The sequence below is a fragment of the Dendrobates tinctorius genome, unplaced genomic scaffold (assembly GCF_039654945.1).
Source record: "Dendrobates tinctorius isolate UK_male_01 unplaced genomic scaffold, ASM3965494v1 ptg000075l, whole genome shotgun sequence".
In the NCBI taxonomy this organism is placed as follows: Eukaryota; Metazoa; Chordata; class Amphibia; order Anura; family Dendrobatidae; genus Dendrobates; species Dendrobates tinctorius.
In genome coordinates this window covers 19628517-19654958 of record NW_027361743.1, presented here as the reverse complement: position 1 = coordinate 19654958, position 26442 = coordinate 19628517, and the positions used below count along the sequence as shown (strand labels likewise).

The 26442-nt window shown below is 46.8% G+C and overlaps 1 protein-coding gene and 1 long non-coding RNA gene across 4 annotated transcripts in view; one reads left to right on the top strand and one right to left on the bottom strand.

Annotated features, from left to right (window-relative positions):
* The window catches only part of IFT88 (intraflagellar transport 88), a 141777-nt gene that overhangs the window by 31839 nt on the left and 83496 nt on the right, over window positions 1-26442 (top strand). For all 3 annotated transcript variants that reach the window (XM_073583056.1, XM_073583055.1, XM_073583057.1), the window contains 11 exons: window positions 31-84; window positions 634-697; window positions 785-854; window positions 4897-4987; window positions 5296-5400; window positions 5636-5738; window positions 10388-10502; window positions 10701-10932; window positions 20246-20316; window positions 20865-20951; window positions 21336-21435. In XM_073583056.1, coding sequence (XP_073439157.1) covers window positions 31-84; window positions 634-697; window positions 785-854; window positions 4897-4987; window positions 5296-5400; window positions 5636-5738; window positions 10388-10502; window positions 10701-10932; window positions 20246-20316; window positions 20865-20951; window positions 21336-21435 — 1092 coding nt within the window. The remainder of the gene's footprint in view (window positions 1-30; window positions 85-633; window positions 698-784; window positions 855-4896; window positions 4988-5295; window positions 5401-5635; window positions 5739-10387; window positions 10503-10700; window positions 10933-20245; window positions 20317-20864; window positions 20952-21335; window positions 21436-26442) is intronic.
* LOC141096451 (uncharacterized) lies at window positions 471-26442 on the bottom strand. Its single transcript, XR_012233688.1, has 2 exons — window positions 26158-26442; window positions 471-903 (listed from the first exon to the last, which is right to left on the bottom strand). It is a non-coding gene; the product is annotated as an uncharacterized lncRNA (long non-coding RNA).

The following is a 26442-nucleotide window of genomic DNA, read 5'->3' as shown; positions in this document are numbered from 1 at the left end:
TTTCCCTGTGTGATGTTTTCTTTATTACAGCCCAGATTGAACCTTTCTTCATCCATGGGAAGGCCTATGACTGGGGCTGTCCAGGTACTGTATGACAGATACTTATACCTAGGCAGACGATCATGGTCGGACTAGTGCAGAATGGGACATCTTTATGAAACTGTCACCAGTGGCCTCAGAGGGCTCGTTCTTTGTAATACTTAGGCTAATGTCCGGCTAAGACACTGATCACATCAAGTTAAGAGCCTTTCCTCAATGTTTTACGTTGGGAGGATCTTTGGACATACACCTACGCTGCGCTGTATGCTGCCATGATCCCACTCAAGATGGGTTTTTTTTTAAATTTCTTTGTTTTATCATTGTGAGTAGGTCAGTCCACGTCTGTTCTTCACCACCAAAAAGGGTCTACTGGTATATAAGGGTATACCTGCCAGATGTGAGGCCACAAAGAGACACTTTTGGACTTTGGGTGAATGGAGCTCTATAGATATGTTTGATTTATTGAAGGAGGAGTGTCTGGCAAATAATACTCATGCAGGGCTAAACATGATGTGAATGGAGCTGTAGCTGATTATTTGGTGCAGGCGCTGTCTTGGTTTATTTCTTATATGTATACATATCTATGTTTTGCAGGATGGAGCAGCCCGACCGATGACAGCTGTCCGTGCGGCTGGCTTCACTAAAGCCGCATTTCGTGGTACGTTTGCATTCTGTGGATAATGTGGGGAGGGAAGAAAGCTATGGCAAATAGTTCATTTACTCAGGAAACTTCTTTAATCTGCAGGTTCTTCTTTTGATCCCCTGGGTCAGTCCCGAGGCCCTGCTCCACCACTGGAGGCCAAGAACGAAGACACGTAAGTCTTTGTTTGCTTCTTAATGTCTCAGTTTAGAAACCTTGATAACCTGATAGGAAAAGAGAAAAATTGATGGTCTGGCACATTGTATCATCGGCGCTGATGATTACATTTGGTCTGCGGGCAACGATCATCGGTATGTGCAAAATTGCCAACCTATCTAATATATACTTACCTTGTAATGTCTTCACATCCTGTTCCGTCCAAATGTGTCCGGATCCCAGAATTCCAAGCCGCGGAAGTTCACCGACCGCCATATTGAGACACCCAAGTGATGGGTGTCTCAATATGGAAACTGCAGCCTCTTGCGCGGTACCACCAGTGGAACACCGTCGCACCACACACACACACACTGTATACGCTGTACGCACCACACACACACTCACTGTATATGCCGTACCCACCACACACTCTCTGTATATGCCGTACCCACCACACATACTCTGTATATGCTGTTCGCACCACACACAGACTGTATACGCGGTACGCAGCCTCTTGTGCGGTACCGCTAGCGAAACACCATCGCGAACACGCCGCTGGGATCAGCTGAATGATTCACTGACCGCCGCCATCTTTGTACAGGAGGAGCGCATGCGCAGTTTTAATGTGACCGCCGCTGTCTGTCTGCACAAAGATGGTGGCGGTCTGATTTACTGCGCCTGTGCAAATTCCGCGCAGATGCAGTGAATCATTCGGCTGATCCCGGCGGCAAATGCGCGACGTGTCTACAGGCAGAGGAAGCCGGTCACATTACAGGGGTTTTCCCACGAACGAAAGTTCATTTTAAAAATTGTCTATGTCTGACCGTGCACATACCACAGCTCCTGGGCAGGGGAGGAAGCAAAAGACAATACTGACATTACAGCAGGAGATCACAGAGGATTCATTTTGTGAGGTAAAATATATCACTGACTGTTTTTAAACAATATTTTACCTCACAAAATGTATCCTCTGCGATCTCCTGCTGTAATGTCAGTATTGCCTTTTGCTTCCTCCCCTGCCCAGGAGCTGTGGTATGTCCTGTACAGACAATTTGAGTGCACATAGGAAAGAGGACACAGCTCAAACGAGAGAACACATGAGGGAAGAAGGCAGCACAGAGGTGGAGAGAGAGTGCAGATAAGGGGGAGAGCACATGGGGTACACAGGTCAAAGAAGAGATGATATGAGAGGAGAAGACAACAGATGGGGGAGATAGAAAGTGCACCAGGGGTGAGAGACAGAGAACAGGGGGGAGACAGCTCAAATGGGACATCACGTGAGGGGAGAACACAGCACAGGAAGGAGAGAGACAGCAGACAAGGGGGAAGGCACATGGGATAGACAGGTCAAAGAAGAGAGCACAGACGGGAGACGTCAGCACATGGGGAAAGAGAGAGTGGATAGGTGGGTGAGCACATGGGGGGGAGATTATCAACGCTGCAAAGCCTGCCCCCATCGTGACATTACCGCCCTCCCGATGCAATAGCATCGGTCCTCCATCTAGTGCTTTAATATCTGTAATAAGCCCTAACATCCTTGGTGTAAAGGCACTTTATTTACCCATTCATCCATAAAAGCATTTGTGAGGTCAGACACTGATGTTGGGGGAGAGGCCGAGCTCACAGTCTACGCTTATGTCCATCCCAAAGGTGTTGGATGGGGTTGAGGTCAGGGGTCTGTGCAGACCCTTTTTTCTCCACCAGTTTCCCCAACCATGTCTGTATGGACCTTTCTTTGTGCACTGGGGCACTGTTATGGGGAACAGAAAAAAGGCTTTTTCACAAGCTGTTCCCACAAAGTTGGAAGCTACAATTGTCTAAATATATATTGTATGTTGAAGCATTAAGATTTCTCTCCACTGGCACAAAGGGGCTAAGACCAACCTGTGAAAAACAGGTAGCAAAATCCCTCCTCCACCAAACCTGACCGAAGCACAATAGAGTCAGGTAGGTATTCTTTTCCTTGTATTCACCATCCCAGGCTTTTCCATCAGACGTCAGATAGAGAAGCGTTATCCATCACTCCACAGACCATGTTTCCACTGTTCCAGAGTCCAGTGGTGACGGCTTTACACCACTACGTCTGATGCTTGTCATTGTGGTTGGTGATGTGAGGGTTTTTTCACACTACTTTTTGGCACCCATTCATTGATCCCGCCAGGGCTTACATCCGAATCCCCCGCAAAATGGGATTCAGACGTATGCGCCGACAGGGCCATAGACTACAATGGTGCTGACAGAGCGAACACGTGTTCTGATGGGCATCATTTTTGGGGGTGTTTGCCTACTGGAGACAGACACCCTGATGCAGTCTACTATGTCTCAGTATTCGCCTCCAGTAGGCATACACATCTGTTCTGTCGGCACCATGCCGCCAAATCCCTTTTTGTGGGGGCTCGGATGTAAGCCCTGACGAGACCAACAAATGGGTGCCTGAACGCAGGCTTGCATCTGCTGCTCAGCAAGGGAAAGCTGTGTCATGAAGCTCCCAGGACGCAGTGTTTGCGTTGATATAATAGCAGGAGGTCTGGACTTAGTGACCCAACTCTAACCTAACGCATAGCCGAAAGGTTTATTGGTTCTTTATTTTCTATATTCGTGTACTTTGATAAATAATATAGTTAACATTGTTTACTCATAACTCCGATGTGGAGTTCGGGGATTCATTCTATGGTGGGAGAAGGGTCTTTTTATTTTCATGTCCCATTTATTTTGCCCTCTTTGGGAAAAGTATGTTTTTCTATGTATGCTTCATAGACAATGACTGTCGTATATTGACTAAAGCCCGCACTGTTTGCTTTTCTATGCTTGTAATGTGCATTTGAACTTATATCCTAAATAAAGTTTATTTGTTTAAAAAATCTGCTTCCTTTTGGGAGGGGGGTTGTAGTTTTGCACAAGTCACTTGTATTGCCAATTTTCAACCACAAGTTTAGTGTAGTAAACACTAGGGGGAGCCACTGCATGCAGACATTGGAAAGAGCGTTTTGTTTTTAAGTCCTAGTGAGGCTTTTGCACAAAGATTCACACAAACATTTAGTATATATTCTGCTGTGTAAAGGTTTTATTTAAAAAAATAAATAAATTGGTAAGGAGAACCTTTCACTTGGATTCATGGTGCCTGTGATTTGGGCAGCCTGAATCATCCCGAATGAACAGACTATTAATATTAAAGAGCTGTGATAGTTGGGATCGCTGTTGGAGATTTTGCATTGGGACCCACAAGCTTCAGGTTATTCCACTAGCCACCAGGGGAGGCGCCTGTTCCCGTCTGGATCTTCTAACTACCGTTTATTTTCTCTGAAGGGTTCCAGAGAAAAATATACCTGGCTGCAGTCGTGCAGACAGGCCCTTATTCATGGTGCCGATGGTCTGAGCAGCATGCATCTGCTGACGGGTTCCCTTTAATATATATATACATTTTTTTTTTTTTACTTAAGGGGCTCATTCTCATTAAGTTTGCCATACACATTAGAAAGGGGTGCTTTAATAGTTTTATATAGTTGATCTATCCCTAGGATAGGTCATCAATATAAAATTGCTGGGGGTCCGATCACCTCTACCAAAGACCAGCTGTACAGAAGTGTATGGAGTGGAGCACAAACCTCCGCACGCTGTTTATTGACCGTTGCCGGGTATGTACCTAAAATTCATATCAGATCCTTACGTTTTCAGGAGAGAAAAGCGCCTACAGTCACAGGTGCTTAGTAGCGGCTTTCTCCCCTCTTCTTATTCAGAACACATGCACGCTCAGTCAAGTGGAGTGTACATGTGTGTACTCTGACAGCTATTCTCCCCGTTCCACGTACATACATATTTGTATTGGCCGAACATTCGTGTAGTTTTGAGTAGGGAGAGTGGATTAAGCCTTTTTTTTCCACCAAAATGAAAAGGATCTGACGGAGATTTGGGAGGCCCCATACACATTAGAAACCGCATGTTCAGCCGACACTAACATGTATGAGGACTGTACACTTTATAAATGCACTAGAAATGCAAACTAATGAATCTCAATGTAATGTCGTTTTTTGATAATCACCTCTTGGATTCTCCCCCCATAGGCCAGAAGAAAGAATACGACATTTGGAGAAGAAGGTGAATGAATTAATAGAAGAAAGTTGTATTGCCAACAGTAATGGTGACTTGAAGCTGGTGAGCAGTATGGTTAATAATATAATAATCTTTATTTTTTATATAGCGCTAACATATTCCGCAGCGCTTTACAGTTTGCACACATTAGCATCGCTGTCCCTGATGGGGCTCCAAATCTAAATTCCCTATCAGTATGTCTTTGGAATGTGGGAGGAAACCGGAGTACCCAGAGGAAACCCACGCAACACGGGGAGAACATACAAACTCCTTGCACTAACCACTGAGCCACTCAGGTTATACGCCAAGTTCTTGGCTTCTACGTTTACTACTGTGCATAATGTATTAATGAATTTAATACTGTCCTACAGGCTCTGGAGAAAGCAAAGGAAGGCGGGAGGAAGGAGAGGGTGTTGGTCAGACAGAGAGAAGAGATTCTGTCCCCGGAGAACATTAATCTGGATCTCACATACTCTGTAAGTGTAATGATCGGGATCACGGCGTGGCACGTTTCATCTAATCAGTCAAAAGTAAAACTGCTATCACGATAATAAAACCTACAGAAAGTGAGCTATGACCGTGGCATCACTGCTGCATCATAGAAATGTTACTGTACATTACATAAAAGCAGGATTCCTTTTAAGATGTTTCTTTCCCTTTACTGGGTAAATCAGTCATTTATTTATATATTTTCTATGGATTATTTGACAGGTGCTGCTTAATTTGGCAACCCAGTATTCTGCCAACGAGATGTACGCCGAAGCGCTCAACACTTACCAAGTGATCGTGAAGAATAAAATGTTCAGTAACGCAGGTCTGTACTTCATGCACAGTTGGTAGCACTGGGGTAAAAGTCAGAATTTGTACAATTAGGGCATCTGCTAGAACTAAAATGTAGCTGCTTACAAGTAGTAACTTGGAGTAATAAAAATATTATTATTACAAGTTATTCATTAATTCAGGTATCATTATAGCCCCGATTCATCAAAGCGATCATGCCAGAATTCTGGAGTAAAATGTCTTTGAAAAGTTGCAGAGTTTTTGCACAAGGTGAAGTGGCACAAAAAATGTTGCAACTTTTGGCAGTTTTCCCCAGCACCACCAAAATGGGCAGGGTGGGGGATATGCTTGGGGCCTGATGTCACAGCTCATCTAATTCATGGTTGTGATTGCTGCGGGATTTCAGAGTAAACACGCTTTGAAAAAACAGATGGATACTACTCTGTATCTCCTACAGATTAGTCCGAGGCTGGTCCCTGACCGCTTCTCCTCTCCCTGATTCCTTTGACAAGTCTCTTACCACAGTACATATCAATATAGCGAGAGACCTGTCAGGCTACTGGGGAACAGCCTTGGACTAGTCAGCCGAGACAGTCTCTGGCCAGCTTTTATAGTATAGTGTTTGCTCTGAAACACTGTAGTTTTTGAGTTTAAAACGTACATGGTTGCAATCGCACATTTAGTGTCTGATTAATGCTGCCCGTAGTTCGAGCAGCATGAATCTGATAACCGGGTCATTTTAACTTTTAAAAGCCTATAGTGGTGCAAAGGTGGAAAATCACAATCTCTGCTATGCTTTCTCCCCCAGGTCCAGCGATGTCTCTCTGCTGCCCCAGTATTTGTTGACAGTTTGCAGCGGTGACCTCTTGACTACAGCGCATGTGACCACTGCAGCCAATCTAGATAGCATGAGCTGCTGAGTAAGGCTAGTTTCACACTAGTGTATGGAGGAGCTGCGGAGGGATGCAGACTTCCTCCGTGAAGCTCCACCCCCTTCCGCGCCTCCTGTTCAGCTCCGCCTCCATCGGCATTCGACCTGCGTACCCTATCTTTAGCATTGGGTACGCAGGCCATGCTGAAGTATGCGGATGCCTCCGCATGCGTCGTTTTGTGTCGATCTGCGCCAAACGCAACGTGTTGCATTTTGGTGCGGTCGCCGCACCGTCAAAATGATGCATGTGGAGGCATCCGCATGCATCGGCATGGCCTGCGTACCCAATGCTAAAGATAGGTACGCCGGCCGCATGCCGATGGAGGCGGAGCTGAACAGATGAGTCGCGGCAGGGGGCGGAGCTTCATGGAGGAAGTCAGCATCCCTCCGCAGCTCCTCATTACGCTAGTGTGAAACTAGCCTAAGTGATTGGCTACATCAGTCTTGTGCACTGCAGTCACAGCTGCAGCCTGTGAACAAAGACCGGAGTAGCAGACACGGCAGCGCTGGACACTGGAAGGGTTAGTATAGCGGTGTTAGTTTTCTGCTTCTGCAAGCCAGCGGCCAATATAAACTTCATCCTGTAAAACCTTGTTAATTCTGTCATTTTCGCCGGTATGATTTCATATTTGTAGATAAACCTGCCGTGTTCTCTGCACAGGGATCAGTGTCACAGTTTAGAGCGATGATCTTCTAGCTCTGTACATTTGAGTTAATTCTGTTCTTGATTTCGCGCTGTAAAAATAAGGGCGATGTAGGTCACAGATTGGGTTTTCAAGCCTGAAAAACACTGAGTTAATAGTTTGCGTTTGGCTTGGAATCGCTCGGTGTTTCAGCCACAGGAATGTGACTGACACAGGGTAGGGCTTGTTTTGCGTTCGAGGGTCTTATTTACCGTCCAAACCCGAGACCTTGTGATTTCCATTTCACCGGATGAGGCAACGTTCTGCTTATACGTTCTGCCTTGATTTTGCAGACGCTTATTTTTAATGGTAAGAAGCCTTGTTCATCTCGGACGTTATATTGGGCAGTATAGATGGTTTAGTGTTTCCACACATTCATTTTTTGGTGTGCTTTTTTTAAGCCTAATGCAGAGAAGGAAACCTGTAAAGGAAAGGCTTTTCTTCTCTTTTGTATCCTTTATTGGCTTAAAACAACTGCATTAAAATCATAATCATGTGAACTTAGCCTAACAAGGAAAAACTTGAATTTACACTGAAAGATTATCTTGAAGATTGTACTGTTAAGAACACTTGTTTCTTGATAATTTTTCCATGTAAACAGGCAGCTGAAGCAAAACACTTGTTTATTGGGTAAAATGATCTTTCGTGCAGCACAAAAGATCTTTGTCCTCGGCAGCACATTGTCTTTTGAAAACAGGATTCACACCGCCAAAAACCATGGCGGCCTGTGTGCACAGAGCGATCTTATACTGATCATCAGTGCACGTCATTTACTGCGCTCTGCCTGTGTAAACAGGCTATTAGACGACCGCTGTTCAATATATGCTTACCGATTGGTAGTTGGTTAGTGCAATTGGTCACTCCATGCAACCGGAGTCTACTTTTACAAAAACCAAATACCAAAAATGTAAATAGCCAAGCGATGTCATTCTAAGGCCGGGGTCACACTAGCGATTAAATCGGATGAATGCAATGCGATAAAAAATCGCATTGCATTCGTCCCAATGTTATTCTATGGGGCAGCTCCCATCATCCGATTTTTTTTTTTTCTGAACGTTTCCTCGGACCGAGACAATCGCAGCATGCTGCGATTGTCACTGATTTTTGGATCGGACTCGTCAATGCAAGTCTATGGGGGCGATAAAAAATCGGATTACAAACGGACCAGATATGTGAGTTGCGATAAAATCGCACCCGGTGTCCTCTACAAAAAGCTGGCAATTCATTTAGCAATACAGTAAAATCACACTGACAGGTTAAATAAAGAAACGAAAGAATAGATATTGACACATATAATATATATATATATATATATATATATATATATATATATATATTCATGCAGTTCTTCATAGCAGAATAGCCACTGTAACATTTGCCAGCTTCTGTAAATTCATTCCCCTACCCGACATGAAATGAAACATGGTTTACATATAGTTAACCATTTCATTTCATGTTTTTTTTTTTATGTCTATCCCTAGTAATTAGATGAGGGTTTTTGTGTAAAATTTTAGAGTTGTAGTGTTAATTTAAGGGGTTAATTCGTTGTAAAAAATTGCGGGGAATTCCGCTTACGTCACTGAGGCTGCAGGCCGCTTACAACGAATTAACCCCTTAAATTAACACCTACAACTCCAAAATTTTACATAAAAACCCTCATCTAATTACTAGACATAGACATAAAAAAACCCCATGAATTGAAATGGTTAACTATATGTAAACCATGTGTCATTTCATGTCAGGTAGGGGAATGAATTTACAGAAGCCGGCAAATGTTACAGTGGCTATTCTGCTATGAAGAACTGCATGAATTATATATATATTCTATGTGTCTATATCTATTCTTTCCTTTGTGTTTGAAAACCAGTCATAGGGCTCCATTAGATGTCCATTTTGCAAGTCTGCGAGAAAATCTCGCCAGATGGATGTCAAACGGATGGTTACATGCGATTAAAATCGGATGAATGAAGAAAAATCGCATCAAAAACAGATCACTGGTCAAGAAACATTTGTGCGATTTCGGACCGTTAAAATCGGACCGATTTTTTATTCGTTGTGTGTGACTCCAGCCTAACAATGATTCAGTCTCGTGTTTGGGTGGTCTCTCCATTCCTAATGCCTCGCTGTACATGAGATGGGCGCTCACTACAGATATTTGGACCAATTTAGACCTTTTCTGTTGACCATCAGCACCTCTTGTGTCAGATGCTGACCAATTCAGGTAGTTTTTTTTTTCACCTAGGTACTATATGCCCAATTACAGTTCTGCATCATTGAAATCCCAGATTAGACCGCCGATGACCCATTGGTGCTTGTGGTTCAGAATGACAACTTTACAGGCCAACCACGAGGATAAGTCATTCAGGAAACGTCCATCCGAGGTCACGTATAGAATATATAGCCAGCTATAGTGGCAGGGAACACAGCGATCCAATCTCTTCTATTTTTACTTTATTCCTGCATTGACCTTGTCTTGTTAAGTGAGTGTTCCCATTGCCAAGATCCTATCCCAATATGTAATATTGTATAATAATAATAGCAAGTACCTCCATTTATAGATGTAGTATAGTTCTTGTGATTTCGCTATGTCGCTTACCCTATGTACAGGGCATTGCATGGTTACGACCACTCATATAGTGACAGTAAGTTGTTAGTGGTCGTAACCATGAATACCTAAGCTAATGCAATGTCCTGCACATGGGGTAAGAGACATAACGCATCAGAAGAACTATAGTACACTTTTAATTCGAGGTATTTGCTAATATTATTATTATCACACTTACTACATATTGCGATAGGATCTTGGAGATGGGAATACCCCTTTTAAGGTTGAAAAAAAATCCATCAATTCAACATATAGTCCTAACCTCTTGAGCCAGAGGAAAGCTGACACTTCGGGAACCAAATGTTAATTGCCTGATATTAGAGGAGAAAACTTCTCCTAACAGGCGGTAACATTATAATAAAATACAACAGAAACATGAACGATTGGCTGGAAGTGTGAATTTGATGTTACTTATGAAACTAAACCTAAAGTATTGATTTTAAAATATATATTTTTTCTTTTAGGTCGCCTAAAAGTGAACATGGCAAACATTTATCTGAAGCAGAAGAACTACTCCAAAGCAATTAAGTTTTATCGTATGGCTCTTGATCAAATCCCAGGTGCCCACAAGGAGATGAGGCCAGTCTTTATCTTATTTTATTAAATCCTATTAATTGTTTTCTGCTCATCAGTGTTTTTGTAGGTTGAAGCTATTTTGCACTAAATGCACGGACTTTATAATACACGCAAAACATTATACTAAAGAGTGCAATAAATCTGCACACTCTGCAGTATCGCATGGCTCGTGAATATTAACAGTCGCATTGGTTTATACAGGATAAAGATAATGCAGAACATTGGGGTGACTTTCGTCCGGACCGGTCAGTACGCAGATGCTATCAACTCCTTTGAGCACATCATGAGCGAGTCTCCGAATCTCAAGGCCGGTTTCAATCTGATCTTGTCCTATTTTGCTGTCGGAGACAGAGACAAAATGAAAAAGGCTTTTCAGAAGTTAATCTCTGCACCTCTTGGAATTGACGATGAAGATAAATATATTTCACCTGGTGTAAGTAGTTGTATGTTTCTATATGGATTGGGCACAGTAATGTTTGAACGAACAGGAGAGGGCCCTCCTTAAACTGTTGGAATTGAGAATTGTCAAAAATGTAGCAGTAACCTTATCCTTTTACTGGAATTAAGGGACTAAATGCTGAAAAACAACCCCACACCATTATACCTCCTTCACCAAATAGTACAGTAGGCACTTTACATTCTGGTAGGCAGCATTCTCCATACTTCTACCAAACCCAGATTCATCCATCAGACTGCCAGATCAGGAAGCGACTGCCAGATCCTGCTGTTACCCCTGCGTCGGCGTGCCTTGTACAGTACCACCTGTTGCTAGCATTGTGAACCCGGCAATCTATTCCCCCACCCACCACAGTGAATATGAGTGGTCTGCCTCTCTGTGGCTGGCATGTTACTGCTAGATTAGTCATTTCTCAATAAATGCAGTTTACAGGGCAGATCTAGCAGAAGTGTCCAAAACTGACTTGAGGTAAAGGCGCCATCATATGACCTTGTGACATATTTAGGCTGGAGCTACAGTTTTGGCCACAACACAGGTCGCACAGCCTAAAATAGCTTTCTGCAACATAATGCAGGTCAAAAGAGGTCGTATCACGACCGGCAAGGTACCGTGACCACAACAAGCAAGTAGCAAAAAGTCATAAATATTGGGATATTTTTCCTCTTGCTTGTCATGGTCACCATACCTTTCAATGTGACCCCATTCACCAATATTATGTTGCAATGTAGCATCTTCATACAGCACTTTTTGGATTTGCATCCTGTTTGACTATCAAAATTGTCGTATAGCCCTAGCCTTAATGGAGTATTATAATCTCCAAGATCCTATCCCAATATACAGAGTAGGTATAATAATATTATCAAATCCCTCCAATTAGATATGTAGTATAGTTCTTCTGATTCGCTATGTCTCTTTGCTCATGTGCAGGCATTGCAGGACCTTAGGTATCCATGGTTACGACCACTAGCAACTAGCTAACTAACTGTCACTATATGGCCGTAACCATGAATACCTAAGCTCCTGCAATCAATGTACATGAGGAAAGAGACATTTTTGAATCAGAAGAACTATACTACATTTCTAATTGGAGGTATTTGATAACATTATTTTCTCTTCGCCACGACAGCACCCATTGAGAGAGGTGATCCGCCCCTAGGAACAGGAAACCTACAGAGAGATAAAAGGGGCGGTCCCCCTCGCTCCCTCAGTTGGTTTCCTGTTCCTAAGGGAACCTGTAGAGAGAAGAGGATACCTGGGCTGTGTTGCTGCCTGTGCAGTTTCCATGAGAGCGGCACGGGCCCCAGCACCAGAAGCAGCGTCGGGGAAGATCTGATTTTCAGCTCCCTCCTCAGATGGTAATGCAGCGTGAGGCCAGGTTACGGCTGTGGCCGCCCTGGCTCACGTATGGAGCATGGTGCGGCGGAAGAGCCGGCACTTATGGAGAGCTCCCCGTGGTGGACGCAGCATTACGGGCCAGGATCCGGAAAAGGCCGTCCTGGCTTATATTGAGAGCGCAGCACAGCGTCGTGGCTACTACCGGTAGTATGGTGGCCCATCCCCCGGTATACTGCGAGGCCAGGAACGGAGGAAGCCGCCGAGCTCGCGGAGGACACGGTAAGATGCTGAGCGCAAAAGGGATAAGCCCATGCCTGACTCCCTGCGGATGGTTAGCGGTACGGTCCGGTCTGGCGGCGCGGAAGCAGCGGTGGCCACAAAGAGCTCGGCGGGGCATAATACCGGCGCTCTCGTGCAGACAGCAGAGCAACCCGGAAGTTGATCCTTGAACTTCCGAGGGAGGAATCACAGAGCGCGGCGTTGCCTGCAGAGAGCGGCCGCGCATGCACAGAGCACAACCCTGAAGTGAGTACCGCTTCCGTGTGAAGGGGGGAGGAGAAGAAAAAAAAAAGGGGGAAAACAGGGAAAGCTGCATAAAAGCACCGGCCAGAGGGATACCGGTGCGCAGCAATGTTGTCCACAAACGACCATGTTTCGCTCCCGCTGGAACAGCCAGGGGAATCCCCATGTGGCAGTACCAGAACAAGTGCCAGAACCAGAAGAAGTGGCAGTACCAGGAGAAGTAGCAGTGGACGCTCCAAACAGAGTGAGTCCACGGGAAAAAACGGAAAGGAGAAAAAGTCAAGCCACTCCAAGTCCCAGCCTGTGCCTCTACCCCCGCAGCCGGTAACATGCTGACAAATTCACTGGTGAGTGTTTTTTAGTCACGCTTACATAGCTGATGGCGTCTTCCTTCTGTATACCCCTTTGGCCAAAAGGACGAAAAAAATCCAAGCATAAAAAGTGTGCCTTATGCTCCCAACCTCTCCCGTATAGCTACCCTAATGAAAACTGAAAGAAAAAGAGCGCAATAGGGTCTTACCCGAGAAAATAAGAATATAAAACAATAAGTTATACTCACCCTGTGTAGGAGAGTATTAAGCATAAAGGAACAAAGTCAGCTTGCTGCACATCCAAATGACCACGCCGTGGCCATAGATCATCAGATTCAAAGAAGTCATTTGACATTGCAACACTGATGAACTTTGACTTCTGTCTCTCTTGCAACATGTGACCCTTGGCGCCAATTTTTGAACTGTGTGTATATAAAACCGGCAATGTCTATACCTGTCTGTATATGTCATCCCCTGAGGAAGAAGTTTTTAACTTTGAAACGCGTTGGGAAATAAATGTTTTAAAGCACACAACTTGTGAGGAGTGATGGTCCGGCAGCGCACGGTTAATCCATAAAAATTCCTTCTTTGAATCTGTATAGCTACCCTAAGAAGTTATACAAGATGTGTATTGGACAGACCCTGCAGGAGGAATCCTCAGTGAGAACAGAGGAGATCCGTTCAATGATTAGACGAGCTACAGGCCCTAGAGGGTTCTAGCAGTATTGGAGGACAAATGTCCAGCAGGGAAATCGCCTCACCAAGGTCCAGATCACCTTCAGAGGCTGGGGAGCTTGATTCGGATACATCCCGAGAATACCTATCCTCAGAAGAGGAGGATCACACTTGCTTCCCCACCGACAGTATTAATAACCTAGTCAAGTCGGTGCGCAATACTATGGGGCTGTCAGACACTAAAGACCCCAAAACCCCTCAGGAAATAATGTTTGCGGGCCTCTCCCAAAAGAAAGTCCGAGCTTTTCCAGTAATCCCGGCAATAAAGGAGCTGGTGAGGAAAGAGTGGGAAAAACAGGGGCAGAGAAATTTTCCCCCAGCAACATCTAAGCGGAGATAATCCGTTTGATGATGAGGAACTGGCCTCTTGGGCCAAAGCTCCCAAGATTGATGCGGCCGTAGCCTCCACTTCTCGCCGATCTTCCCTGCCAGTGGAGGATTCGGGTATGCTGTCTGACCCCTTAGATCGCAAAGCTGATACACTCCTCAGGAGATCCTGGGAGACGTGCACGGGGGCCTTCAAACCGGCAATATCAGCCACGTGTACTGGGAGGTCCATGTTGATATGGTTAGACCAGTTGGAGGAGAAAATAAAGAACGGGACGTCTATAGACAAACTTCGCTCTTCCTGTAATCAGAGGTGCAGCCGCCTTCTTGTCAGACGCCTCAAACGACTCCCTCCGACTAGCTGCTAGAACGGCAGGATTAACCAACGCAGCCCGTCGGGCATTATGGTTGAAGGGGTGGAAAGGTGATACGCAGACGAAATCCAAGCTCTGCGCTATGCCCTGTCAGGGTGAGTACCTGTTTGGCACGGTACTAGATAAAATCCTGACTAAGGCGGGAGAAAGGAAAAAGGGATTCCCTAACCCGTACGTTCCCTTCTACAGGAGGGCCTTCAGGAAGCCTTCGTTTTGCAAAAAGAAGGATTACAGGTCCCAAGACCGCTGGGGCAACAAGGATCCCAAACAGAAGGGAAACCTATTTGGTAAACGCCCCTTCAGATCCGGGGACAAATTCCGGTAGCTCCAATCTACTGGTAGGTGGCAGGTTATTATACTTTTGCCATCAATGGGAAAGAATAACGGCTAAACCCTGGGCCATTAACATCGTGGCTAAACCCTTGGTCATTAACATCGTTACATCGGGCCTGAGATTAGAATTTGTCCGGTACCCACCGGACTCCTTCCTATTGACTTCTCCAAAGTCCCCAGCTCAGCAGGAGGCATTGGAATTAAAGATTGCAGCCCTCTTAACCAAACACGTCCTTATAGAGGTTCCGGCAGAGGAAAGGGGAAAGGGCTTCTACTCTCCCTTGTTTCTGGTCCCTAAGCCAGATGGCTCATTTAGGACCATAATTAATTTAAAAAAACTAAATACCTTTCTTTTGCCGTGATCCTTTAAAATGGAATCTATACGATCAGCTATAAAACTCTTGTTCCCCAGGTGCTACATGGCAGTCTTGGACCTCAAAGATGCCTACTACCATCTTCCAATACACAGGGGCCATCAACAGTTCCTCCGAGTGGCAGTTATGTTAGGAGGCCAGATACGTCATCTTCAGTTTACGGGGATGCCCTTCGGGCTGTCCATGGCACCCCGCGTCTTCACCAAGTTAATGCTGGAGGTGATGTCACATTTACGACTAAAGGACACCTTAATAGTCCCGTTCTTGGACGATCTGCAGATAGTGGGAAAGTCTAATTCTCAATGCAAACATAGGCTAGCTGATATTATCTCATCCTTCCAGGCGCTTGGCTGGTTAATCAACTGGGAAAATCCAGACTACACCCGGTAACCTGCCAGACGTTCCTAGGCCTTCATCTAGACTCAGTAAGTCTAAAATGCCTCCTGCCGGAAACAAAAAGAGTGGCTATAATTAATAAAGTACGAATGGCAATCAGTAGGCCTAGAATGTCCTTGAGGGAGGGCATGTCCTTGCTAGGCTCCCTAACATCATGTATTCCGGCAGTTCAGTGAGCCCAATTCCATGCTAGGAAGTTGCAGTGGTCCATTTTACTGGAGGTAGAAAGGTTGCAGGAACAGTTGGAAGGCAGAATGTCCCTGTCATCAGAAGTGACCAGCTCCCTATAGTGGTGCCTAGACCCAGACAACCTCTCGGGAGGAGTTCCATGGGTAGTTGTTCCCTCAAAGATAGTCACTACGGACGCTAGCCCCTTTGGGTGGTGGGCCCATCTAAATAAGGGCATGGTTCAGGGACAGTGGTCCGAGACCAAAGCAGAAGATTCATCAAACGTGAGGGAGTTAAAGGCGATATATTATGCCATATCTAAATTTCTCACACAGCTGCAATGAACCCATACAAGGATTCAATCGGACACCACCACCTCCGTGGCATACCGAAAGCGGCAAGGAGGCACACGATAAGGGCCACTCATGTCTATCGAGGAGAAAATCTGAAATATGGCCGAAATCACCTCCACTCCTTGTCTGCTCTCCATGTCAGAGGGGTGGACAATTCCAGAGCAGACTTTCTCAGCCGCCATACACTTCATCAGGGGGAATGGGTGCTCAGCCAGCGCATCTTCGGGATGATAGCAGCCAGGTGGCTCAGACCGGAGATAGACCTGTTCGCCACAAGGGCCAACAGGCATGTAGAAAGGTTCGCTTCGCTGTACAGGGCAGACAATCCAGACATGCTCGACGCTCTCCAAGTACCCTGGATGTTTCGGCAGGCCTATGCCTTCCCTCCAATGATACTGTTGCCAACTGTCATCAGGAAAATAAGGGAGGAAGGAGCGAGGGTCATCCTGATAGCCCCATTTTGGCCCAAGAGGACGTAGTTTTCATGGCTGAGAGCCATGTCGATCTCCGACCCATGGATCTCCTGCTGGATCGGGACCTACTCTCGCAAAGTCCCTGTTACCACCCTCAGGTCAAAGGTCTACACCTCACGGCATGGAATTTGAGAGGGAGTTATTAAAGCTAAGAGGATTCTCAAATAACTTAATTGATACCCTCCTACAGAGTAGGAAAGAAACCACAACAAAAATCTATGCCAGGGTGTGGGAAAAATTTTTATCTTTCCATTCAGCGGGGCTTTCAATGAAGTACCTATCCCGGCCATCTTAGAATTCCTGCAAAAGGGGCACGAGTTGAAACTTTCAGTTAACACTCTAAAGGTCCAAGGGTCGGCCTTAGGGGCCTTGTATAATTATGACGTTGCAGGCAATAAGTGGGTGGCTTGATTTATTTCAGCTTGCCAGCGAGCGAACCCGGTCCACATTCCTCAGCTACCACCATGGGACCTTAGCCTAGTCTTAGATGCCTTCACACAGCCCTTACACTCGGCATCCATAAAATGTGTTTCATTAAAAACTGCCCTCTTGGTACCTCTGGTGTCAGCAAGGAGAGTGAGTGACCTCCAGGCCTTGTCGGTAGATCCCCCCCTTCCTATCAATATACCGGGATAGGCTAGTGTTAAAGACGGACCCGTTCTATCTTCCTAAAAGAGCTACTAAATTTCATAGATCCCAAGAAATCTACCTACATTCCTTCTTTGATAACCCAACAACACCAGAGGAGGAAAGATATCATACCTTAGACGTGAAAAGATCAGTCTTAGCCTACTTAGGACCAGGCACTGGAAGCAGAGCAGGGCTCTTTTTGTCTCCTTCCAGGGTAACAAGAAGGGGTCTAGGGTTACGAGAGGCACGCTGTCCAGATGGATATGGGACGCGATTACATTAGCATATTCGGCGAAAGGAGAAGACCCGCCACAGGGTGTGAAGGCACATTCCGCACGAGCCATATCTTCCTCCCGGGCCGAAAGAGCGGATGTCCCGATTGAGCTAATATGTAAGGTCGCAACCTGGTCTTCTCCTTCTACCTTTTATAGTCACTATAGGCTGGATTTATCTTCCTCCGATGACTTAGCCTTTGGTAGATCTGTCCTTGACACGGTGGGCCATCCCAGGTGATTGTCTCTGGAAATCTCTCAGTGGGTGCTGTCGTTGCGAAGAGAAAAAAACGGATTACTTACCAGTAATACTCTTTTATAGAGTCCACGACAGCACCCACTCACTTCCCTCCCTTAATATATGTACATGTGGTTCACTCCGGTGGTGAAGGATAGAAATTGTAGCTAGATATGTAAAATATGTATCGGAAAAGGTATAAGGATGTATATACTAGAATCGCTTACTGAGCAAATTAACTAAAGCATGTGTGGCGGTTCCTCTTGTTCTCTGTAATCCAACTGAGGGAGCGAGGGGGACCGCCCCTTTTATCTCTTTGTAGGTTTGTAGGTTTCCTGTTCCTAGGGGCGGATCCCCTCTCTCAGTGGGTGCTTTCGTGGACTCTATAAAAGAGTATTACCGGTAAGTAATCCGTTTTTTTTTACACCTACTACATATTAGGATAGGAGCTTGGAGATGGGAATACCCCTTTAAAGTCGGTGGGGTCTTTGGTTCAACCAATAAGGCTACATTCACACACAGTGGTAATCTTGCGGCTTTAAACCCTTACATTGGCGATCTCGCTGGTGAAACAGCTGTTTCCCTGCAATGTTTTTTGATTGTCCAGGGAAATAGTAGGACGGACGGCCGCAGCGGCACCTCACTGCCCCGGTGATTTACAGTCACAGCATGACCGCTGTGTGTGAATCCAGCTTTATATTGCAATTGTTTGTCTATGGAGATTGCACAGCTTGATTTGTACATGTCTAGGCATAATTGAAATTACTGATCTCAATAATTAGGAGGGATGCGCACTTAGGGCCCCGTCACACATAGCGACGCACCAGCGATCCCGACAACGATATGACCTTGTCAGGATCGCTGGTGAGTCGCTACATGATCGCTGGTGAGCTGCCAAACAGGCAGCTTCACCAGCGATCAGAACCAGCGACACGCGGGTAACAAGCGACGCACGTCGACTAGTTACCCACTGTGTACCTTAGTTACCAGCGAGCTGGTGCAGGGAGCTGGTAACCAAGGTACACATCGGGTTTCTAAGCGGCGTGCGGCACTTACAAACCTGATGTGTACCTTGGATACCAGCTCCCTGCACCAGCGCGCTGGTAACTAAGGTACACATCGGGTTTCTAAGCGCTGCACGCTGCTTAGAAACCCGATGTGTACCTTAGTTACCAGCGCCAGCTCGCTGATTGCTGGTCTCCCGCCTGTCACACGCAGCGATGGGTGCTGGCCAGTGGGAGACCATCGATCAAAAAAATGTCCTGGCCATTCCAGGACGATCAGCGATAACCGGCAGGGGGGCCGGTCGCTGGTAAGTGCCACACACAGCGATCTTGCTGGTGAGATGGCTGTTGCGTCACAAAACTTGTGACTCAGCAGCGATCTCGCTAGCGAGATCGCTGTGTGTGACGGGGGCTTTAGACAGCGATCTTGCTGGTGAGATGGCTGTTGCGTCACAAAACTTGTGACTCAGCAGCGATCTCGCTAGCGAGATCGCTGTGTGTGACGGGGGCTTTAGACTGGGGTCCTACAAAGCTATCGGCTGAGCTATATACGGCTGTGATCCAGCCCGTGACTTTTATTAAGGCCCCGTTACCCATAACGATGTCCCAGCGATCCCACCAATGATCCGACATGGATGGGATTGCTAGGACATCTTTAGGCTTATCGCTGGTAAGCTGGCACATAGACAGCCCCTCCAACGATCAGGACCAGCGAGCAAGCTGGTTTCTAATGTAAACATCGGTTATCCAGAAGCTGCAGCTCTTGGATACCCGCTGTTTACCTTGTAAACTGGCATACACGCCGGTTTCCAACATAAACATCGGGTATCTAAGAGTCGCGCGGCTCCTGGATACCCGCTGTTTACCTTGGAAACCAGCGTGTACGCCGGTTTCCAAGGTAAACAGCGGGTATCCAAGAGCTGCGGCTCCGGGATACCTGATGTTTACATTAGAAACCAGCGTCCAGCATCGCTGGTCTCTCACTGCCATACGCAGCGATGCGCGCTGGCAAGCGGGAGACCAGCGATCAAAAAATGGCCCAGACCGATCGAGCACGATCAGCGATACCCGGCAGGGGGGCCGGTCGCTGATCCCTGTCACACACAGCGATCTCGCTGGCGAGATCGCTGTGGCGTCACAAAATCAGCAATCTCGCTAGCGAGATCACTGTGTGTGACGGGGCCTTTAGAAATATATTGCAAATTATTTGCTTCTGTTTAATGGCTATGTGTTTTGTGCACTGATATGCTCCCGATAACATTGAGCAAGAAACTTGCATTGCTAATAATTTCTGTGCAAATCCTCTGTGACTTTTATAAAGGGGCGACATTGCAGCTGCACTGTAGCTGGGTGCCAACTGTATTATGCGACCCCAGCCGAATGTTTATCATTTCATTTTTTACTAAATATAGTCTCTTTTTTTTTTTTTTTTTTTTACTTTTAGGATGATCCTCATACAAATTTACTGATGGAAGCTATTAAAAATGATAGTCTGTATCAAATGGAACGAGAAAGGTAAGCAAACCTTCTGATTGCAGGATATCGTGAAAGAAACTTACCATGCAGGGTTTAAGAGAGTCCTTGTCATCTCTCCCGTTGATTTAGTGACTTATACAATATATACATGACACAATCTACTGATCCTTCTGTTTATAATGTCACAAAGGCTTTTCCCTTGGCTTAGCTTCTCAATGACTTTACTTACTGTACATTCTGGACATAGTCATTCAGGGATAAATGGAAAAATAATTTTGCATATAAACCTACTGGTCTAAAACCTAAACCTTCAGGTTGCAGTCGATGGACTTGGGTCTACCCTCAACCTTAAACACCAAAGAAGTTCTGTTGGCAGAATACCATCCCTGTACCCTCTGCCATATTTGTTCTACACTAGAAAGCTCAGATTTATGGGGTTGTTTTCAGGATCCTTTCATTGGGCGAAATGTCTGTGTCCAATGTTTTCCTTCAATGATTTGGGCATAACTTATTGATGAAAAATGCCATATTGTTTTATACCATGCACATTTCTTTTAACTCTTAATCTTATTTTTCCCACTTATTAGGAAAGAATTGGCTGAAAAGTATATTATGACAGCAGCAAAATTGATAGCACCTGTTATTGAAACCTCGTTTGATGTTGGGTATGACTGGTAAGAACTGTTTAGTAGTGATGAGCGAACGTTCTTGGATAAGGTGTTATCCGCCATGCTTGGGTGCTAACCAAGTGACTTTGGCGTGCTTGAAAAATATGTTCGAGTCCACGCGTCTGCATGTCTTGGGGCTGTTCGACAGCTGCAACACATGCAGGGGTTGCTTAACAAACAGGAAATCCCTGCATGTGTTGCGGCTGTCAAACAGACGTGAAATATGCAGCCGAGGGGACTGGAACATTTTTCGAGCACGCCAAAGACACTCGGTTAGCACCCAATCATGACGGATAGCACCGTATCCCAGTACGCTCACTCATCACTTACTGGTATGTTGCAGTGCTTTTTTATGTAGAACAATGAATTTAATATACTTTGGACTCTTAGGTGCGTGGAGGTTGTCAAAACATCACAATATGTGGAATTAGCTAATGATCTGGAGATCAATAAAGCTATTACTTTCCTGAAACAGAAGAACTTCACCCAGGTATATTCTGCTCACTGCTTCCAGTTTTCTTTGTGAATTATCTATATACTTGTTATAACCCCATCATTTAAGTTATTAAAGAGGTTGTCCAGTACTTTTATAATGATGGCCTGTCCTAAGGATAGTTAATCAATATCAGATGGGTGAGGGTGCAACATCCAGCACCCTCGCCGATCAGCAATTGTTAGGAACAGCGGAACGCACTAAATAAAATAAATAATAAAGTGCATTCGCCGCTCGGGGTCCACCGTGCAGAAGGTGTTATAACTGCTGCTGAGTAATGGCAGACGTGCTATATGGCGGTATAATGCTCACTGGGTTAAACGTCTCCCAGGTGCGCAGAGCAATCACTGTTTAATCACAGAGATGCCAGTAGGGGTAAACACAAAAAGGCTGAGCCTGTTAGCGGCACAGGTCTCAGATATATGCACACACGGTATCGGGTCACAGGTGCAGGACCAAAGGCAGAAGGAACTGCGTCCATCTATACCTACCGTGTGTGCGGCGTCGCTACTGCGGGAGCCAAAGAGAGCTGCAGCGCGGCGTAGGACACTGCCGCGAGATGATAGTGCCGTGAGGAGTAGCACAATCGGACGCTAGTGTAGAGGCGCGGTGTGCACAGTGGCCTAAGGCTTGCCACTGACTGGTGCTGACTGCTGAACGAATTCCCTATCCACATGCGTAATATCAGAGGGAAGGGCTTTCAAATGAGTTGGTCACCAGAATCATACATCCGTCACCATTCACACATCTAGCAAGTAATGTCTATACTAGCGCATGGCCAAACGGCCATGCGGTCCTTTTATAGCCGTGCGCTGCCGGGACCTTCCAGATCTCTGAGATGGACCAATCAGATCAGGGGAAGGACCTGAGCACGTGACTCCCGAGCTCCAGTGGGAGATCGTCTCATGAGCATGCTCAGTGGAGCGGCAGTTGGACTTAGCCTCAGGAATGACTTGCTGCAAAGCTGTATGTGAGGCTCTGGACTCCTTCTGTGTAGCGACAGGAATCCGACGCCTAACAGCAATACCCGCCGATGCTGGTGGTAGCCCAATATGATCAGTTGCAGAGAGATGACGCTAGCCAAAGACGACACTATCCCAGTGGCTTCTCCCCGTACTGCTCTTTGTGATTGACAGGTCTCTCATACACACAAGGAGAAGACCCTATCAATCACTTAGAGCAGTTCAGGGACAAGCTGACCAGGAGAGGTGCCGGACTAAAGTCCTCTCTAACTATGGTCCTCATCTGAATCTCCTAACTCTATTTTATCTGAATTCCCGAGAGTTTCAGAGCAAAATATACCTTGCTGCAATTGTGGTTTGGGCAGCATGAATCGATTAATAGGTTCCCTGTAAAACCCATTTAATATAAGTTACCCACAGCCTTTGAAAGAGTCGTTTCATCTCGACAATCCATTTTTAAAAGAAAGTTGGCACATTGAACTGCTCTTAATGCGTGTGTCCCAATTAATGCGGCTGGCTCGCTGCTTTAGTTATCTGTACGATCACAAGAATCCTCATCAGTGGCCAATTCTGGAACTAGAATAACAGTTATAAAAAATATAAAATAAAATATTTTTGGAATTTTTTTTCTCTCTCGCTTCATTGGGTAACACAGGAAACCATGGGTGTATGCTGCTGCCACTAGGAGGTTGACACTATGCAAAAAAAGGGTTAGCTCCTCCCCAGCAGTCAGTAGCTGACCTAACCAAGGTGTCTCATACTTTGGTCTCAGTTTTGGAATGGCTTCCTAATCCTGCACCTGCTAGCGGGTCTCAGCTACCCCCCTCGGATGTGTCCGCTATTAACCCCTTGCATATCCAAAGGGATTCCCCTCGCAGGAAGTCCAGAACTTCAAAAAAGCGCGCCCACGTTAGCTCACCGTCCAGCTCATCGTCTCCATCACAGCCTTCCAGGACTCCAGCTCCCTCCCTGTTTCTTTCATCCGACGCTCCAGAGGCGCTACAGTCAGGCCCACGTTCTGAGTCAGATTCAGATCCGGACTCAGCACAGGTCTCCAAACTGCACGACAAGGTGGATAGCTTGATTGTTGCTGTTAATGAGACTCTTAACATTAAAGACTCTGAGTTCTCTCCTTCTGAACAGACTGTGTCTTTCAGGAAAACAAAGCGCCTTTCTCGTTTCTTTGCCAACCATGACGAGTTCAACAGGACCTTCGCGATGGAATGGCAGCACCCAGACAATCGTTTCCAGAGAAGAAAATGCATGAGTGTCCTGTACTCTTTTCAGCCTGGCCTGCTTAACAAGTGGGCAGCGTCTCCTTCAGTGGACCCTCCGGCCTCCCGGCTGGCCACAAAGACCTTACTTCCTCTGTCTGACAGTTCCTCTCTAAAGGAACCCTTCGACAGACACATCGAGTCTCTGGCCAAGTCCGCCTTTGAAGCCGTGGGCTCTTCCCTCTGCCCATTCTTCGCCACTACCCGGGTGGCCAAGGCAATCTCCGCCTGGGCAAAGCATCTCCTCCAAGGTATCGTCGCCGGGGCCCCCGGCCGACAATCTGGCAGATCTGGAGGACCAGAGCGGCCACACGGGAAAATACCTTTTGTCTGTGTTTCTTGATGCAGCCGCCTGCTCAGCCATAGCAGCCAGCAACATCATCACTATCCGCAGGGTACTGTGGCTTAAAGCCTGGAACGCGGACTCCGCATCAAAGAAGTTCCTCACTGGTCTTCCCTTCCACGTGTCTTGCCTATTTGGAGAAGAGCTGAACAAGATAATTACCAATGCCACGGGAGGGAAAAGTATACTTCTATCACAGCAGAGGGTTAAGCGTACACCCCGTCGCACAGTTCCTTTTCTCTTTTCGGAGGTTTCAACCACAGAGTAACCCCCTACAGGACAAGTCCCCAGTGCGTCAACAAAGGAAAGGTCCCTCCTTTAAGCCAGCCCTGACCTGGCGCTCAAGACTTACCCAACGCCGGTCTTTCAGGTCAGGTACCAACAGATTTTCCTGAGCATGATGGGTCACCCCCACCTGGGAAGCCTCTCAGGGTGGGCGGTGGTCTCCTTCAGTTTCAGGACGAGTGGCTATCCATAGTCGACGACGCCTGGGTCCGAGACGTAGTCTCCTATGGTTGCAAGATCTCATTTTTTCGAGTCCTGTCCACCGAAAAATACCTTTCTCATTTCGGGCTTTTTCAAGGCTATCGACTCCCTCCTCAAAACCGGCATCATTGTCTCCGTTCCCACATGAGAGTGCTTCTCAGGGTTTTATTCCAACCTGTTTGTGGTTACAAAGAAGGATGGCTCAGTTCATCCCATTCTGGACCTCAAACTCCTGAACAAATATGTACGACTGCATCACTGCAAGATGGAGTCCCTTCGATCCGTGATAGCCTCCATGGAACCAGAGGAATTCCTGTGCTCGGTGGACATTCAAGATGCCTACCTGCACATTCCCATCTTTCCCCCGCACCAGAGATTCCTTCGTTTCGCCATTCAGGGGCTTCACTTCCAATTCACAGCACTACCATTTGGCTTAGCCACCGCCCCCAGAGTTTTTACCAAAGTAATGGCGACAGTGATGACCATTCTATGCAGCAGGGGCATCCTCGTCATTCCCTATTTAGACAACATCCTCATCAAGGCCGCAACCCCCTCGGTGTGTCAGGAGAGTCTGCAGATCACCCTGGACACTCTTGCTCAGCTGAGCTGGATTGTCAACACCGCAAAGTCCTTTCTGATCCCGGGCCAACGTCTTCTTTTTCTGGGAAAGCTCTTCGACACCGCCCAAGCAAAGATCTTCCTACCCAAGGAAAAATCTCTAGCTCTCATGCGCGGAGTACGGTCTCTCAGAGGTTACTCTCTTCGCTCCCTCCGCTTCTGCATTAGCATACTAGGCAAGGTGGTTGCTTCAATGGAAGCAGTTCCGTTTGCTCAGTTTCTCCTTCGTCTCATTGGGGGACACAGAGATTGTGGGTGTATGCTACTGCCGTCTGGAGGCTGACACTAGGCATACAAAAAACAAGTTAGCTCCTCCTCCGCCGCATACACCCTCGCCCCGATAGCGGGCGGAAACCAGTTTTTTGCTTAGTGTCTTATGGAGGCACACGCAGTCTGGATCTCCCCAGACTATTTTTTTCTAGTTTACCATGAAGATGAGACAGGGGCGACGGATCCTATAGAAAGGGTCCGATCTCCCCAAACTAACAACGGGCGAGCACGCGTTGAGTATCGCCTCTGCGTATCCTTTCCCGCACCGAGGGACATATCTGGGACTTTTCCCCAGACATCTATTTTTTTTCTTTGTTTTTTGTTTTATGAAGATAAGAGGGGCAACGCATCCTATTGAAAGGATCCGATTTCCCCAAACCAGCAACGGGCGACCACGTGCGAGTGTCCCTCCATGTTTCCTCTCCCGCGACGTGGGACATTATGCCAGACTTAGCCCTGTCCACCCCTAGGTATTGAAAACATGGGCTTGCACAGAGGCACAAGACTAGTCTGTGCGGCCCCCATGACTCCAACGCATGACGGCGGTGCTGCATAGCGGCAGACGGTCCCTCTCCTCGCCCCTGCAAGGCGGTCGGAGCTAGGGTGCCTGCACCGTCTTAAACAGAGTACCTCAGGTATGAGCTGGAGCGAGTGGAGGGCCCTGGGCAGCGTTTTCGGAGAAGTCTGGGGCGGAGGAACAGCTATTCGGATAGCCCGCACTCGCTTCCCCCCTTTCCTCACCCCCCCTTCCCTCCGCTCCTCTAACCTGGTTCCGGGTATTGGCGCGGTCCGGGAGAAGTGGGGGGAGCTGCAGCCGGATGGCCGAGGTAGCGGTCTGCCGGCGTGCCAAGCGGGCGGACCGGCTCTAATTTAGCCCGCGGCTTCGGCCTGGGCCGCGGGCGGAAGTACCGCCCTGGGCGCATGTCATTTCCGGCGCCGCCCCCCCATCACCAGCCGGGCATGGGGAGGTGGCCGGCCGGGGTAGCGGTCGGGCGGACCGTTTGTAAATTTAGCCCACGGCTTCGGCCTGGGCCGCGGGCGGAAGCGCCGC